Source organism: Rhea pennata, chromosome 2 (genome assembly GCF_028389875.1).
Source record: "Rhea pennata isolate bPtePen1 chromosome 2, bPtePen1.pri, whole genome shotgun sequence".
Lineage (NCBI taxonomy): Eukaryota > Metazoa > Chordata > Aves > Rheiformes > Rheidae > Rhea > Rhea pennata.
Genome location: NC_084664.1, coordinates 50,578,842 through 50,596,007, shown reverse-complemented (window position 1 = coordinate 50,596,007; position 17,166 = coordinate 50,578,842). Strand labels below are relative to the sequence as shown.

The 17,166-nt window shown below is 39.0% G+C and overlaps 1 protein-coding gene across 1 annotated transcript in view; it reads left to right on the top strand.

Annotated features, from left to right (window-relative positions):
* Positions 1-17,166, top strand: part of GLB1 (galactosidase beta 1) — a 46,493-nt gene that overhangs the window by 26,946 nt on the left and 2,381 nt on the right. Inside the window, exons 11-15 of the mRNA XM_062569471.1 lie at positions 1,617-1,691; positions 7,777-7,866; positions 9,637-9,750; positions 10,615-10,746; positions 13,723-13,962. Of these exons, the coding sequence (XP_062425455.1) occupies positions 1,617-1,691; positions 7,777-7,866; positions 9,637-9,750; positions 10,615-10,746; positions 13,723-13,962 (651 nt within the window). The remainder of the gene's footprint in view (positions 1-1,616; positions 1,692-7,776; positions 7,867-9,636; positions 9,751-10,614; positions 10,747-13,722; positions 13,963-17,166) is intronic.

Here is a 17,166-nt window from a genome sequence, read left to right as displayed (position 1 = left end):
CAGGGACGAGTCATGGGAGAAAAGAGGAGAGGTTTTAGTATGACAAGAAGGTAAGGAGGTTGGAGGCTTGGGAATGTGGGGTCTGAGGTGCAGGAAGAGAGCCCTTGTCTAAACTCACCATGCCTCAAGGGCATCCAAGAAGCCAGTGGACATCCTTCACCCCTTCCCTCCTCAGCAATGCTGTAAGCTGATCTTGGGCAGTTCTTCCTAGAGAGTTATTCCTACAGGGTGAGAAGTAACTAGAAATAGGCTGACAGTCAGAGTACTTCCCTGTCAGGTGGCTCCTCCTGATCTGTAGGCAGTTGTCTAGGCCAGGAGCAGAGAGGAGCTAATGCAGGAATCTCATGGGTTCGTGGAGCTGTGGAGGAGATGGTGGTTGCTCAAGAGCCGGAATTGTGCTAACATCCTGCTGCTGTGGGGCTGTGGGCTCCAGGCTCCTTGCACTCTGTGTTAAATCATTTCATTGAGGTACTCCCAGCAAAAGAGTTATGCACACTTTTGCTACTGGGTTAGCTTGCCAATGTGGCTGAGTAAAATGGTCTGAGGCCTGGATGCCTGGTGGGGGAGGGAACACGTGAATACAGCCAAAGGAAGGTGGGATCATGGCTGCTGCTTTGACTGACACTGAGCTCTGCAGCCAGAAAAGCTGATGGGGGGAAAGGGCACCAGCAATGGGCTAGGAGAGCTGGAGCAGGGCCCAAGACTTGGTCAGATGAAAGTACGCAGATGGGACAAGAAGTGGTAAATTCCGTAAGCTGCAGCTGTCAAAGGTGTTGCTCACCACTGTGGGAATTGCCACCAGACTTGCGGCAGCACAGGGGATGTGTGCCAAATGGGACGAAGGCCCCAGCGGCCCCCTATGTCCAGACAGGGGCTGTGACAGTGGAAGCACAACTGAAAGAATGGACCAGCTTGACAAACCGGCACGTGAGGAGAGCAACCTCACACCTTTTAAGATTCATTTTATCTAAATTCTTCTATGTGTTCCCCTCTCTGTTAGCTGGGCTGCTGTGGGGTAGAGGTGCCCCCAGCAGCCTGGAAGTTGCTAGCTAAGTTATCCCCCCTGGTTGTGAGGCTTTTACAGCTGCTTCTGAATGAAACCAGCATAGGCAGCAAGGGATTAGCAGGTTTTGTGGGGAGGCAACAAGCAATAACCGTGAACTGAGAGGGAAGGTGCAAGGGGCTAATAATTCTCATATGGAAGTGCTTCTAAGGAAGATGGGGAGGATCAGATGGAACTACCTGTAGAAAGGTGGAGTTGAAGCTCCCAATGACTTGAGGGGTGACTCCAGAGGGGCTGTAGACAGACAGTAATGCAAGCTGTGGCCACAGGAGGGCTTCAGGGACACTGATTCTTCAGCAGCTAGTTTGTTTGTTGTCCGTTTTACAGTTATCTTCAGTTAAGTATTCATCAAAAATTATATTTACCATATGTGATTAAACCAGATGGATTTTTTTCTGAGCCTAGAAACAAGTATAATTTGTTAACACTGTGAGAACACCTACTTTTAGCCAAAGTTCTACTTTTGTAAGTTGTGAAGTGAAAAGTGAGAATTCAGTTAAAATGTGTTTGAATTTTTCATGTTTTTTTTTTTTTCCTTTTCCCTCCTTTCTAGTATAACCAGTTACCAGAAGGCATTATCCCTCCAACAACACCCAAATTTGCTTATGGGAAGATTCGCTTGCAAAAGGTAAATCAACACTTGTAATCTGGTAGATGTATCTTTCTTTAATGTTGCCTCTAGCTGACATACAAAATAGAGAGGAAAAGCTTGAAAGCAAACTTTCAGGAAGCGAAGCACAGAGCTTGAGAGTTAAGAATCATACCTACAATGGAAAAAGAGCAAATATATACTATCTGGAAGTAAAAGATAATTTTTGTAATATCTTGCAAGTATGTGAAGTTTAGCAAAAGTGAAATGATATATCTTCCTAATGTAATAGAACTGTAGTTGTCTGAGATAACTAATGTATGAATAACGAGGCTGAGGGAATGCTAGCACAAGAGGTATGATAGTGTTTTTGTAGCTGGTGATGCTTCTGAAAGGGAAAAGGCAGGTAGGACATAGATGTCTTTTAAGATAGTTTTGGCTGTTGTAAGTTTTGAGTATGGAAACTTGAATAATTTGAAATTTCAATAAATTTGAAAGTTTCAGTGATATAGCTTCTTACAGGATTTATGGAAATCTGCAGATGATGAGGGAAATCAAATTACTTTGCTACTGAGGGAGAAGCATGCAGAACCTAGCCTTGATATATTCTGTTTGGCAGTAGTCATGTAGCTGGTCAGCGCATGAATAGGTGCAGTCTATCCACAGCACTGTCATTTTGGGGGTCATTGATAGTTTTCTGTGGAATATGGTTGAGAACTGGGTTACTGCAGTGAGCAGAGAGGAAGGTTTAGGAGATGCAAGAGAACAGGCTGGTATGGACTTGGCTTCAATCATTCTGCTGCTCACAGAGAAGTTGTCTTGAGGTGCAGAGTTACTGCAACTGGTAAACTGTATACTCTAATTCATAATGTTTTGTTTTATACTTTATGCTCTTTCTTTTCAGCCAGCCACCTTTTCAGTCAGCAGTATATCTGATCTGTCATGCCGTTGCAGCTGAAGTGTTGCAAAATTAGATAGTGATAAGGCTTTGCAGCTGTTTTTAAGTTGTCCCACTTTACTGGTGGGCAGGAATCAATCTTTCATAATGGTGATTCACCAGTGAAGCTGACAAAGATCTGTATCATTTTCAACAACCCTTCAGTATCTGCAGACTTAGACAAGGGCTGTATGAAATTTCACTAAATTGGTTTATATTTGGTAATGACTAATTATATATCGTTATCAGTACACCTGCCATTTCTGCTACTTTCATAGGTGGGAGTAGCAAGTGCTTAGGGACCTTCTAATCAGATTCTGACTCTCCATTTTCTCATGGTTCATACCTCTCAGATAGGGCTGTCCTATTTCACTGGAATGATGACTGGAATGATCACTGTCCTATTTCCCTTTCATACCTGCAAGAAATGAAAGCTGAAGCATGTCTGGCCTAGAAACCTTCTCACAAACGAGAGGTGAGGACAGATAACTAAAGTGACTGAAACATCACAGCTTTGTTGTGGTCATCACAGTGGAAACCCTGCTCCTGTAGAGTTTCTTGCTTGCTTGAGAGGATGCATTTTACTTTGCACCCAGCTGTTTTAGGAAGTGAGATGGCATGTCTATACTGGCAGGTGTGAGATTCCTGTCCTTGCCTGTACAGATATTGCCATTTGCATTGAAAGCCTCTGTAACTGTTTTCTGGGAAGAAACCTGCTCGCTGTTCTATGAACACACTGTTTATATCAAATGCTGTGCTTCGTTGCTCTATGTCATGGGTGCAGTGTAAGCATGAGTCTCAAATCACAGAGTGTTTGTACTATCTGCTCCTGCCGAAACAGTCCATCCAACTCCACATTGCATTCTAGTCCCTGTTGTGGCAAGGTAAAGTCTATTTCTCCTATCCAGCTTGTTTGGAGAAGCCTAAAAGTATCTACGTGAATATCAGGGAGAGAGTATTATAAGACTTCAGCTTCTGTAATCATAATCTTCCTGTCTGTAACATTTGCAGTGACAGCGCTAAAACAGTTACCAAAGTAATAGTAAAATGGATGTCATGAAGTTTCACTGTGCACTCAGGGTCTAGCAGTTAGTCTGCTATGCAAAGCATTGAATCTACTGCTGTAAATCAACTCCCATGGCCATTTTACAGAGAGAAAGAGGGAAAGGAGACTTTGGAGTATTTTTGGTAGATACATGGTGTACTTTAGAGGCACATGTAACCAGAGCAGCCTATTCCTGTTATCTTTTCTACAAGACATTCTATGATTAATTCAGTCCCCAACCAAGTACCTGATGAGCTGCTCAGCAATGAAACTTGAGAAAAGAGATGTTTACCCTCTTCAGTGCTGTCTATCAGTTCCACTGTTTTTTGAATTTATTAGTTTGTTTTTTTTATTTATCCTGTGCATGTGTGGGGAGGGCGTCTTGGAGGGATGACATATGAAAGGTGAAGGATTTCCTGGCAGATAGCAGTAGGAAAGACACCAGATTAAGTAATGGAGAATGACTAGAAACAGCATAGCGTGGAAGCTCTCTCCTCCTTCTTTCTTGTACCTCAAGATGGCTGTTCTACCAGAGCTAGCAGTTATATGTACATATGTGAAGTGCTTGATAAGCTAGAGAAGCAACATAATACTTGTAATGATTGTAAGATCTTGTATCTCTTACAGTTTCACCATGTTTCGTAGGATCATTTGTTTGTACTTCTTTCCTTACTGCACTTCAGAACAGGGAAAAAAATCTGAGAAATATTAGTTTTTTTTTTTGTTGTTTGTTTTTTAAATGTTTTGTTTTACTGTGTAAAGGTCTGCCAGACTTTTTGCAAAGAGTTTGCCCTAGCTGGGTATAATTGAGGAACTCAGTCTAGTAAAAAAAAAAAAAAAAAAAAAAAAAAAAAAGTCAGACAGGTGTTCATTTTGAGCTATTGAGTGGTTTTAAAGAAGAGTTCTCTGAGTGGCGGAGGAAAGAGAATGAACTTATTAAAACCTGCCTGGGCACACTATCATTGCTACGGAAGAAGCCGGGGAAGCGGTCCGTGAGGAAGCATCTCACTGCAGAGATGCAGAAGAGAAGTGTTGAAGAGGTAGGCAAAGGCAGAACAGCAATAGATGGGATCAAGAAATGTGAGACAATGGATGGGGTTTAAGACCTAGAATGCAGGGAGCATCTTTTCCAGAGGCAAACAAATGAGTTTTGGTGTCTGCAATATGTATATGTGACTGTGCAGGCTTATGACCAAGTGGTAGTTTCTGCTCAACACTTGGAAGGAGCCTAAGGAGCACTTGGTCATGAGAAAGTGCCTGCCCTGATAGTGTAACCTGCAGGCTTTTAGATTCCGGAATTGTCTCAGTTCTTGAGGTGTAGAGAGTTCGAGCAATAGCAAGTGACTGGCATCCCTCACACATACTTATCTGTGTGAAAACAGGGTTAAGCAAACAGAATGCTGCAACAGCTGATAATTGCATTGGAGCTTTTTTTTTTTTTTTTTTTTTTTTTTGGTAGTTTACAGTACACTTTGATTTTTGAAGACCTTACTTTGCCAGTTCAAAAAGTATTGTTACTTTTTTTTAGTAGTTGTCAGATTGTGGTGTTTACAGTTTGTTTTAAAAAATTGTAAAAAAAACTGTAAAAAACTGTAATATTTAAATTCACTCTTGAGTTTCTGTTGTGATAATACTTGTCCACTAGGTAATAAACAGGAAATCAGAGCAAGAGCAGCTGTTGGGGTTTTGCTTTTTTTTTTTTTTAACTTTGTATGTATGATGAAGAAAAATGGATTTACTCAGGTCGGTTAAGAATGATAAGCTGAATAAAAATGATGCATTTAAGTTGCAAGGAAACAAGCTTCTATCAACCCAGTCCACAAGTGAATAGGGTGTGGTGTACCCATATGCAGAATAGAAGCCCTTTTGGTAGCAGGAGCTTAAAAGAGTAAAACAAGCACCTCTGTAATATTGAGTTCAGCAAGGGACTAAGTTGCACATGTTGCCAATTTGTGTCTCTATGCAAAGGTATTAATCTTTAGCTTCACGGCTGTAGTACACTGCCCAGCAGTTCAGTCTTACCTGTGGCCTACCAAGTCCAGCATTACAATTTAATGTTACCAGCTCATTTGGAGGAGCACAGTATGAGGAATGGAGCATATCGCCAGCCCAGAGCATTTGGAGAATTTCACTCTCTGAAAACTAATTATGTTGGATGTAGTTCTTAAGCTGAAAATGTAGGAGCAGATGACTTTGATACAGGCAATCATTTGATTGACAGATGTTTTGCCATAGTGAAGGTGCTTAGCCACAACTAAGAGAGACGTAACTTTCAATTAGTCATGAGATTACTAAAAGGATTATACTTCTGGTTTTCTTATATCCATCTGAAGAGGTAAGTTCATTTCAAAAGTCGCTTCAGAGCTATGTCTTCATGCTGAAGTTGAGAACCACTGCTGTCATACTGTGCTCAGCAGTGAGTTTTTGCTGTGCAATACTGGCTTTCCTGTTTGAGAAGCTCCAGGATGCACCTCAAACTGTAGAAAACAGAGCGTAATCCTAGCATTCACTGAATGTTGTGTTTCCTCCAATAACTTCCTACTGCATCTCCAGTGTTCTGAATAATTTCCAGTGTCTTTGGTACCCTGCATGGGAAGGCAGGTAGATGCTGTATCATATTTTGGTCTATTGATGTCATCATGTGCAAACAGTGCTATGGATGAGCAAAACTCATGTGGTGGTGAGGCAAAGTAAGTGTTATTGTGGAAAAGGAAGAGTGTGCTCTTTCCCTGGTACCGTAGAAAGAGGCAAGTAAGTGGATTCTGCCCTGTATCACAGAAGGGAATTGGAGACGGGCAGACTGCCCAGTCCTGCATGGATATAAATAGTCAGAATATAGTGGATGTTTGTTCGACAAACTAGTGCAGATGAAGGAAGAGTGGTTTGTGCCTTCCGTGAGCTTATAGGCTGTGTGAAGTAACGTGTGGTGGATATACAGTTTCAACTAAGCTTTAGTCACTATGGTTATACATGTACCTTGCTCTCAATTTAGAATTGGCAATATTAAAATAATAGTGTTGCAAGAGAAAACCACATGACTTTTTTTGTATGTGCTGAAGAAATAATTGCATGTACCTAGGTGATTGATGTTGGCTTCTGTGACCTACAGAAAGTATTTCAGATAGACTACTTTTAATTTTTGAGCACTTCTCATTTTTGAGTATGCTGTGCAAAAAAATTCAATACTTCTGTTACTGAAGCAGTCTAAAAGTCTATTTTTTTGCTGACAATGCTCTTGGAGTATATGATTTTATGCTATTTTTAAAAGACTATTTTTTTACTATGTTTTTTTTCTAAGAGGGTATTTGAAAGCCAGTCTAGGTTTGGGATACTTTGAATGTCTGATGTGTAATCACCACTGAACTGTGGCGATATTTTTTGTGAAACAGGTGAAGTTTTTGCACAAAAAATATAAATACAGTTGATTTTTGAGATTATAGGATACTGTGCATATTGTGTGCATCTTGTTTAATATACAAAATTGATAGAGTTTGAGAAAGAATTGTAGATGAATGGAAATCTTCTATAATTGCAAAAGGCAATTACAGATGGCAAGAAAAGTGTTACGCAAGTTCTGATTCATCAGGGTATTTAATCATGCATAGGCTAAAACATGCTGCCCATCTCACTAAAATCAGTCCAAGTATTTGTATTTATACTCATACTTATATATGGAAATATATAAGTAGTATGGGAGTCAGTAGCATTTTCACCACTGTGATTTAAGTACAGTGATTGGAATTTGGATAATACAATTGCTTTGTCTTAATTGTTCAGAGCCATAATGTTTTCTTATGGAACTTTTGTGAAAAACTCCTAGGTTTGTTCTCATTAAATAATAATGGATCATTTTATGAATGCAAAGCAAGCATAAAAGATCTGGATTTTTTTTTTTAAGCACTCCTCTGGATGGAGTATGTTTTCTTCAGATTTCATCAGTTCTCTATACTGTGCTCTATTATTGCAGATTATAGAGATATTTCAATGTATATAAAGGTGATGTAAGGGCTTGAGTTGTCCAAAAGGAAAGCAAAGACAGATACAACTAGCTGGCCAGGCGGCCTGATATGCAGGCTGTTTTATTTAGACTGAATTTTCCTGACCTTTTACTGACCTACACGTCTGCTTTTTCTGTGCTGCAGGTGGGTACTGTGTTGGAGGTTCTTGACAAACTGTCACCTGCTGGACCAGTAAAAAGCACTTACCCTGTAACCTTTGTTCAGGTAAAGCAGGTAAGAATTCCTTGGGGTTGGCACTTTGCAGTCGTTTTGTGAAGTTTATTTGAACAGCACTCCGTGGTGTGACTCCTCTCATGTCCAGTGTCTTATACCATATTTCAGCACAGGTAGTAATAGCGTGGTAAAAGTGGTCAGGGATTTTGCACTGGAGACCTTTCCATATTTGACAGTGCTCCTGTTATACATCAGAGATTCTCCTCTTTCCATGAACGTAGGTATATATGCTGTCCAGGCTTTCTACTTCATCTCTTTTCTTTCTGAAGTACTGATTTTCAGATTCTTAAGATAAACTGGTATTTTATCCATCTATCTTTTTTCATCTCTGTTCTTTCTCTTTATTCTATTTTTCTTTCTCTCTCTCCACCTGCTTCTATATCAGAGTGAGAACAGTGGCTGAGACAGCACTTGCTCGTGCAGGGGAGCCTGGAGAATGGGGCTGGATGCTTTGGTTACTTTTAGTCCCCTTTTACTAAATGTCTGGTAGGCCAAGAGTAGGTGGTAAGGGAAAATTTTGGGAGTGATCTCTGGGAGCTGTTGCAGCCCACTGCCCTGGGCATTCACCTCACTGGTTGAGATGGAAAAGGACCAGTCTCTGCATTTTACTATGGCTTCTGCTGACTCCCCTTCTCCTCTCTTTGGTCCTCTCTTCTGTGCTGAATTTAGCACAGACAGGAACACGGGTGCTGATTACCTGTGGCTGAAATAAGCTACTCCCAGATCATGTGATAGTGGTGGTAGCTGGGGGAGGGAGAAAAGGGAGAAGCACTTCAGCAGGTCCCTGCAATATTTTGTAAGGCATTATTCAAGTAAGGGTTCAAAGTTCAGATTTTTCCTGACCAAACCACTAATATAGCGATATTAGAGAAATTGCACATATTAGGTTGTGACAGGATATGTTTTCTAGTGGGCTTCTCTCACTTGTCTTCTGGCCTTCAAACCTGTAATACCTTGCCTTAGAAAAGAGGTCTGCCAGTGGAGCTTCCAGCATCTTTGTGCTCCTCTTCCCGCCCCATCAACCTCCATTTTTCTGGGTGCCTTATTGCAAATGATGCTAGTCGTTACAGAGAACGGGAACCGGTTTACTCTCACTTCTTCCTGTCACAGCTATGCTAAAATCCAAGTCTTGCAGATAAATTATTTTGTGGCTACTGGGTGAAAGACAATGCATTTTTTGTTTTGTTCTTAATTTATGTTTCACTTGTGATAAGAACAAATCAGATTGTGGCTTGTTTTTTTCTTTTTTCCCTTCCACCCCCACTGGATAACTTAGTGAAAAATATTCTAAAGTTTTCCTGATGTAAATCAGCTAGTCTGTAAAAGAGGTAATATCCATCTGATTAATATGTCAATTTTGGGACAGTGGGTGACAAGTTTGTTATATAAATTCAATTATGAAGGGATTTTCCAGGTATTTTTTCAGTGTTTTTAATGAAGACCTCAGTATTGTCAGTAATTGACTATTTTGTTTTTATTGAGAAAATGCCTCATACCCAAGATTCTTATCTTTTAAGGTTATGTAAATGCACAAATGAAACACTTAAAAATGGAAACTTTTTGAAATTTTCACCTATCACTTAAAGGTCAAAGTGAACTCTAATCTCAAGCTGGTATCTCGGGTAGACACTATCTGAAGTGAATGACAGGTAATGTTTGAATCTGAACATGTGGGCAGGAATGTGGGATGTTTCTAATTCGTGACCTGAATTGAAGCTATAGATTAACTTGATTCATTAATTTTTTTTTTCCTTCTTCCCTCTTTCTTAGTATTTTGGGTTTGTATTGTACAGAACTACACTTCCAAAAAACTGTACAGAGCCAACACAACTCTCTTCACCTTTAAATGGAGTTCATGATCGTGCCTATGTCTCTGTGGATGGGGTAAGTGTTGTCTTCTAGTGTCTGTTTCTGCTATGAAAGGCCTTCACCAAAGACATGATTGCAGTCTGCCTTTTTCTTTGATTCTCCTCCTCTCTCCAGCTTACCAGAATAACTCTATTAAGTAATCATATTAAATCAGATGAAGGAAGGAAGTATATGATTGATTCATACCAAATACTAATATGTATTTCAGAAAATAAAAACATTTATCTATAATTTCTAAGGAAAATGCAATAGTTTCCACTTTTGAGATATTTGAATATTAATGCGGGCTTATGACATCAGTGGAAAAATACCTAGAAGGAAGAGCTCACTTGTAGGTTCATGAAATACATATATGATACATCTATGCTTGATAACTTTCTACACTGTTTCCTTAATTTTTTTTTTCCTTTTTCTTTTTTCCTTTGAGGGTAAGAGGAAGTGGAAGCCTGAGCTTATGTCTTACCTTATGAAACTGGCTTCTGACCACAAATTTAAAAAAGTAGTATAATGTGCAGGATGTAAACTATACCTTTCTTCCCTTTAGCAAAATTTTGTTCCTGCTTAATAAGAATTAATATCAGTTCATGGATTTTGACAGCCTAGTTTTTATTCTTTGATCTGTGCAGATTTTCATAGCCTTTGTGGTCATTCCCAGATCTTCTTTCCCTATTTCCGAAAATGAGAATAAATAAAGCTAAATATTGATGGGAGCTTAATTGTGCTCAAGTGAAAGAGGACATAAGGTAGATAATTTCTTTTTTTGCACTTCTGTTTCCTTTCTTCCCTTTCTTTCCTTGATGCAAGCTGAAAAGACAAACAACAGGTTGTTGTCCTTTTTCAATGGTTATTGTCTTCCTCCTTTTGGTATAATTCATACAGGTTCCTCAGGGTGTCCTTGAAAGGGATGGATCACTTGTGATAAATATAACTGGGAAGGCTGGAGCAAATCTGGACATCTTGGTAGAGAATATGGGCCGAGTCAACTTCGGTCGATACAATAATGACTTTAAGGTAAGTAAAGTCAGTTAAGCCCTAGGCATTTTTTTTCCTTTTCTCTTCTCTCTAGAGGTTGAAAAGAAAGTATTGGGTGGGAAAGAGGAAAAGGATCAAGATTACACAGCTGTAACCTTTACCTCAAAATAAAAAAACTCAGTAGTTTTCATTTGAGTCTTTCTGTCATCAAAATCAAAGTGGAATTAAAAACTGACAGACATCTTAATTTTTTGTTAGTTCACTTGTGCTGCCAGCCAAAGTGTCGCCCACAAGACTTTCAGGATGAATTGAACACATAGCTAACATCTTAAGATGTACGAAACTGTTAGGATAAACTCAGAAATAGGCTGGAACTCCACTTAGATCTCAACTGTACTTTGAGGCTTATGAATCCTGGGGGTGTATTTGTGTGTTTGTGTATATACACATATATGCTTCTGTGTCTGTTCCCATGTTCAATTTTATTTATCAGCAGTGTACCCTTGCGAAATTTTTAGGCTGTCTCACATGTGCTCTACCCTGCAAAGTTTCTAGCTCAGGTTTGGATTGGTCAAATTTTAGGAATAACTATCAGAAAGCCTCTAAATGCTTCTGAATCCATGCTGCACTTGGGAACTGTCACCTCCTCTCATCGGTGGTGATACCACTAAAATAACACTGGAAAGGGCAGGAGCAAAAGGGAAACTTTGCTTGTTTTAGACTTAGTGGGATCCTCAGTGCTACGTGATGTTTGCTAAAGAGAAAGAAGAGAGACAAATATTGCAGTGCTCATGCATCAGCAACTGAGTCTTCACTGAGCTTGTGGCATATAAATCTAGTGGACAGCAGTAGTGCCAACTCTGTGCTGTCTTTACGTGTTATCTTGCCTTTTATCTGAATGTCAAGAGAGAGCAGCTAGTTCCCCAGTGTTTTGCCTTCGTATAAATTCAGCACAAATGTACCTTTTGGTGTGGAGGGGAACAGTCCAGGTAATAAGGAAACCTGTGTGCTGAGCGCTAAATGAAGGGTTAGAAATTGGATTAGGCAGGTGCTGGATGTTGCTGTGTTAAGATGAAATTCACACAAAGCCAGTATTCAGCCTTTAAAAGATTAAGGATGAAAGCAAGTTTAGTTAGGCATGTGCACTTTGAGAACAATCCTCTAAAAGCAGGACCTCTGTTCCTTCAGGCCAGTGTTCTTTGTGTTGATTTTAAAAACAAGGAATAATTATGTCTTAGTTTTTAGGGGTTTTACACATGTTGCAACTTTGCAAGTGGGACAGTCTGCTCTAAAGTTATTTCTGAAATCCTGTATTTTAAAGCAAGTGTGATTGCTTTTGTGGGTTTTGTTTCACTGGGTTTTTTTCCCTAACTTTTTTGAGTTTGAAATGGACCATCTAGCTTTTGGAAAGAATATTGAAAGATTTTTTTGTTTTTAAAATATCCTACTGATTTAAGTCTTGCTGTTGAAGGACACGAAGGAAAAGTGTGGTTTTTATTTATTTTTTTTTCACATACTCACTGCTACCTATATCTTTATTTTGCTTGGAAGATTCGTTTCCATATCGGCACCTTTGAATATGCATTCAACTACGGACAAAAGCAAGAGTAGTCAGTAGGCATTTGAGAGGGTGTCAAGGGGACGAGGCCAAACTGTTTTCAGTTGTCCTGTGTGACAGGACAAGAGGCAGTGGGCAGAAATTGAAGCGCAGGAAGTTCCGCCTGAACGTGAGGAGGAATTTCTTCCCTGTGAGAGTGACGGAGCACTGGCACAGGTTGCCCAGAGAGGTTGTGGAGTCTCCTTCTCTGGGGTTACTCAAGGCCTGCCTAGATGCAACCCTGTCTAACATGCTCTAGGTGACCCTGCTGAGCGGGGAGGTTGGACTAGATGATCTCCAGAGGTCCCATCCAACCTTACTGATTCTATGATTCTATGATCTCGTTTAAAAATCACACCATTCTTAGTGCTTAAAGATGGGTATAGGTATAGAGATTAGAAAGTTTTGGCCAAATTTACATTGCATTACTTCAACTGATTGCCAAACAGAGTGAAGTCTAGGATCTGCAAGAAAGTTGTACTATTTAAACTCTGTGCAGATATTTCTTTCTGTGTTACGAAAAGTAAGTTCCTATCTTCAAAATGGGCATTTAGGTAAAAGAAGAAAGAACGCCTGTTAAGTCTGGTCATCAGCATGAGCATTGTGAAGTCAGTGCAATTCTGATTAGATGTCAGAGAACAGGCATATGTCACCATGTCAGCTCTCCAAGACCATAGAAAACATGGTGTTGCTTGTGCCTTTACTCAGAGAATGACTTTTTCTTTCTTTTTTTTTTCTTTAAGTTCATGAACTTATCTTGCATTTGCATTTACAGTATCCTGCTGTGCTTCAAGGGTGCACACAGTTCCATAGAAATGAAACAAGACTTGTGGGCTTGAAGCTGACTGTCAGCTTAAAGTATTTCACTGAATCAGAGCCGCAAACTATTTGTCTTGCACTGATATTTTGATACTGTATGTTAGCTGTAGTAGGTTTGTAGGAAGTAAATACTGCTTTCTCTGCTATTGTGCAGGTTAATGGCTTGGGTTATTGACTCAGTATTACCAAATCTCTTGATTGTATCTTAAGACTTAAGGTATTTAGTGTCTTTTCTGCTCTTTATTAAGCCCTGGCTTTTGGGATCATGTCTTCATGTTGAAGTAAAATAAACTTTCACAACTATGGGAAAAAAGTTTGAAATTTAAACTCTCACTGATGTCCAAGCTTCTAACTTTGAAGAGGATCAGCTTTTTAACAGAGAATAAATGAAACCTTTTATACTTAAGCAAAGCTTATGATTTAGGGAAGACCAGATGCTTTCATACCCAGATTGTTTTTTTCATACCCAGATTGTCAGTTATTGTAAGTGCTTTGCTTCAGCCAGAGTTTTATTCCCAACTTTATAGTTGCAGCCAAATAACTTCAATAACGTGAAGCTAATTATGTTTTTTTTTTCTTTTTTCCCTCCTTCCTCCTAGGGTCTAGTTTCAAATTTAACTCTTGGTCAAGATATACTTGTAGAATGGGAAATCTATCCTCTAGATGTAGATGGAGCAGTGAACCGTGACATTAATGATCACCCTGAGCAACCACAGAGATCTGTGGGTAATCCATCAAGTTATGAAGCACCCACGTTTTACACTGGTAGACTTTCAGTTCCTGGTGAGATTCCAGATTTGCCTCAAGACACCTACGTCAAGTTTCCTGGCTGGACAAAGGTATAACTTTTTGTAGTAAAAGCTTGAATTCCAGTCAAAAAGCTACTGAAACTTGTATGAAAAGTCAAAGTCCACCTCTCTTGAATCAGTAGATTATAGCTGTGAGGTGTATCAAATGTATTTAAATGACTAGGAATGGATTACTTTAAGTAAATCTGGAGATAAACCATTAAGAAGAGGAAACATGTATTGAATATGCTTGGTGTTGGTCTAGAAAAGGAGATGTCACAAAAATTGTTTTTCCAGCAGTGAGGAAAATGACCTGTCAGGCTACTAAGACTACTAAGAAATGCTTTATTTAGTTGTAGGGTTTTTTTTTTGACTCGAGCTGTGGAGTAGATGCAGCTCTTTGAAGGGAAGAAGTGAATACATGTCTTGTCCCAGAATAAAAATTACTTTATGTTAAGTGAGATGCTAATGGCCATTTTCCTGATTATGCAAATTGATTAAAGGTAGCTAAGAACATACTTGCAGGGCTGTGTGAGGACCTACAGATCCTGTTACAAATCATAGGGAGAATTAGGCTGCAAATGCAACAGCAGCGTGGTGCCCATATTTATCGTCCAGTATTTGGAAGATATTATTGCCTCTCTTCTGGAGGTTACCCAGAAGTGGACTGAATGCATCAAAGAGCTTTGCCATGAGAAGCTTGTGGGCAGATCTCTGTTAGTGAGAACCTCTGACAGGCATAACTAGAGCAGAAGAGAGCATCTTTTCATAGTGCAAGGTTTGAAATAGCCAGCAAGCAGGGTGGGTAAGGACCAGCTTAACTAGATTGTGGGAGGCCCAGACAGCAAAATTGTGCACTCTGAAAGGAGTGACACTTAACTGCAAGCTTCAGGGAAGTTCCTGTGTTAGTTAGGTGGTTAAACTACTCTTTTCTGAAGCCATTTGTTTGCTTATTGCTATCAAAATAGAGTAGGTGAAGGAGGTGTAGGTAGTCTATATAACTTATTCTAGTGGTTAAAGCACTTCCTAGTATTTAGGAGACCCTGATTCATTGCTAACATTTAATGTTGCCAGCACTGAACATGAGGAAGTCTGGCTTTTGCTCCTTGTTCCTGTATCTGACATAGTCCCTGAATAAAAATCGAAAGTAGTCCTTTGCAGAGACTAGAGTCTGGGACTTTTGAAAAATAAATAAATAAATAAAAATAAAAAAGTCCTGTCATCCAATGAATCACAAATTCTTTTTTGAGTAGTGACATCCTTCAGGAAGAGAGATTGACCATATCTGCCTGCTGGCAAAACCTGCTTTGAAATGGGAAATGAAGCCAATAAGTCTTACGTATAGATGGGAATCTCCTCCTTTGATCTGTTGAAAATAGCGATCTCTAGTTTACATATTGTCTGACCCCTCTAAAGGAGTCTAGGTGAAGAGATCCCAGATGAACTGTAAGTAGGACTGTTGGATTGATCCTTCAGGCTTGATAAGGTAATGGCGATATGGACTAAGCCATAGCTTTAAATAACAAGATATTCAAGACTGAGATGATGCTGATGCAGGGCAAGGAGGCAAGCAGAAACTAAGATTTTCAGATAACTTTACCAATGAGTAAATGCCTGTAAACCAGAAGGCAGTAAGAGTTTAAATTTCACTCAAATCCTATTGGATCTGGGCCTTAATTACTTCAGTGGTCCAGTAAAAAATTGCTGATGCCAAAGTGAGGAGGGGGATTCTTAATAGGAGTTAAAACCAAAATATATGATTACTTAGAAAACTATGGAAATGGCACTTACTAGGAAAAACATGCAGATCTAATGCTGATTTTACTTCAGCATGTTAAGGAAAAGAACATGATAAGCAGACAGGTGCAGCATTAACAGTCATGACCTGCATTGTAGATTGTTTACGTCAGCGGTTTTGGAAACTCTCATTACTGACAAAACTTCTTCCACCATCACTTGAGGAAATGCAATGCCTTTAAGTGTACCTGCCCTGATTAAGTTTACTGTTTTTTTTTTTTTTGGTTTTTTTGGTTTTTTTTACATCAAGCCATGTTTTGTAGTCATTTGTAGTTTTTTTTGGACTCTTCTGGAATCACAGATTTAGTTGCTGACCCCAATTTAAAACAAACAAAACAAAAAATCTTGTTTCTGAAGGTAGAGATTCCCCTTATTTTCTTTTCTTTTCTTTTTTTTTCTTTTTTTTTTTTTTTTTTTGTCTAAGGTGTGCTTTTTGGCAGCATATAGGATGTGATTTGCTGGATTTTGGACATGTAAATTTGTAAGTGTGCAGTCTTTAGAAATTGCAGTGTTAATAAGGACAGTTTGGATTTGAGAACTTAAGTTCATAGCTTTCTTAGAAAAATGAGATATAGCCAGGAACTGATTAAGATCAGAAGTAGAGACTTATCTGATCATAGCTCCTGAGTTAAACTCTAATGCAGCTGATTCCTACACTAAACTACTTTATATAGGGCTGGGGCCTATGATACACTCACTGGTTCATCTCCCATGTTCGGGGAGCTTCCATTAATGCAATCTTTTCTCCTAAAACTAGTGCAGAAGCATAATAGTGAGGTTTAATAAACAGTTCTTCTTTGACTTTTTAATACTGCAAAAACAAACCACAACACAAGATAAATTTGATTAAAAAAAAAAAAAAAGGTTGAGGTTGAAGTTTAACACCTTGGTAGAACTGTGCAAGATAGGATCTTATTCCACGGAAGTGAATAAAGAGCTGTAATAACTCACCTGCATTTGCAAATTTACCAACTCTTTATAAAAATTTCTCTTGCAAATTTCCTGGAATTTGTTTTCAGAAATACTTGAAAAAGAAAATGCAATAATATTTTTAAGGACTTATGGAAGCACAATTGTAATATTTTGAATATCTGGAATATTATAAAGGGCTTTTTTTCTTGCAATTTCAGCTATCCTAGACAATTTTAGAAGTCATCAAGAGTACACTAAGTTCTTACTTTCCAGTGACTCAGTTTTATTCTTACCAGTGTGTGTCAGTGCCATGAATTTGTTTATTTTCTTCTACATTCTTGACTACTAAAGATCAAAGCAAGAGGAAAACACAGATGAACTTATTTGTTCCCATTCCTTTCCTTGTTTAATGAAATCTTAATTGTCTGGTGTGTGGTTGAAAGGAAGCTTGTGAGGAGCATAAGCAAATTATTTTTTCAGACCAGACGTGTACCCTTATTTATGTCTTGTTTAATGAATCAAGATTCAGCTTGACTCAGTATGAAT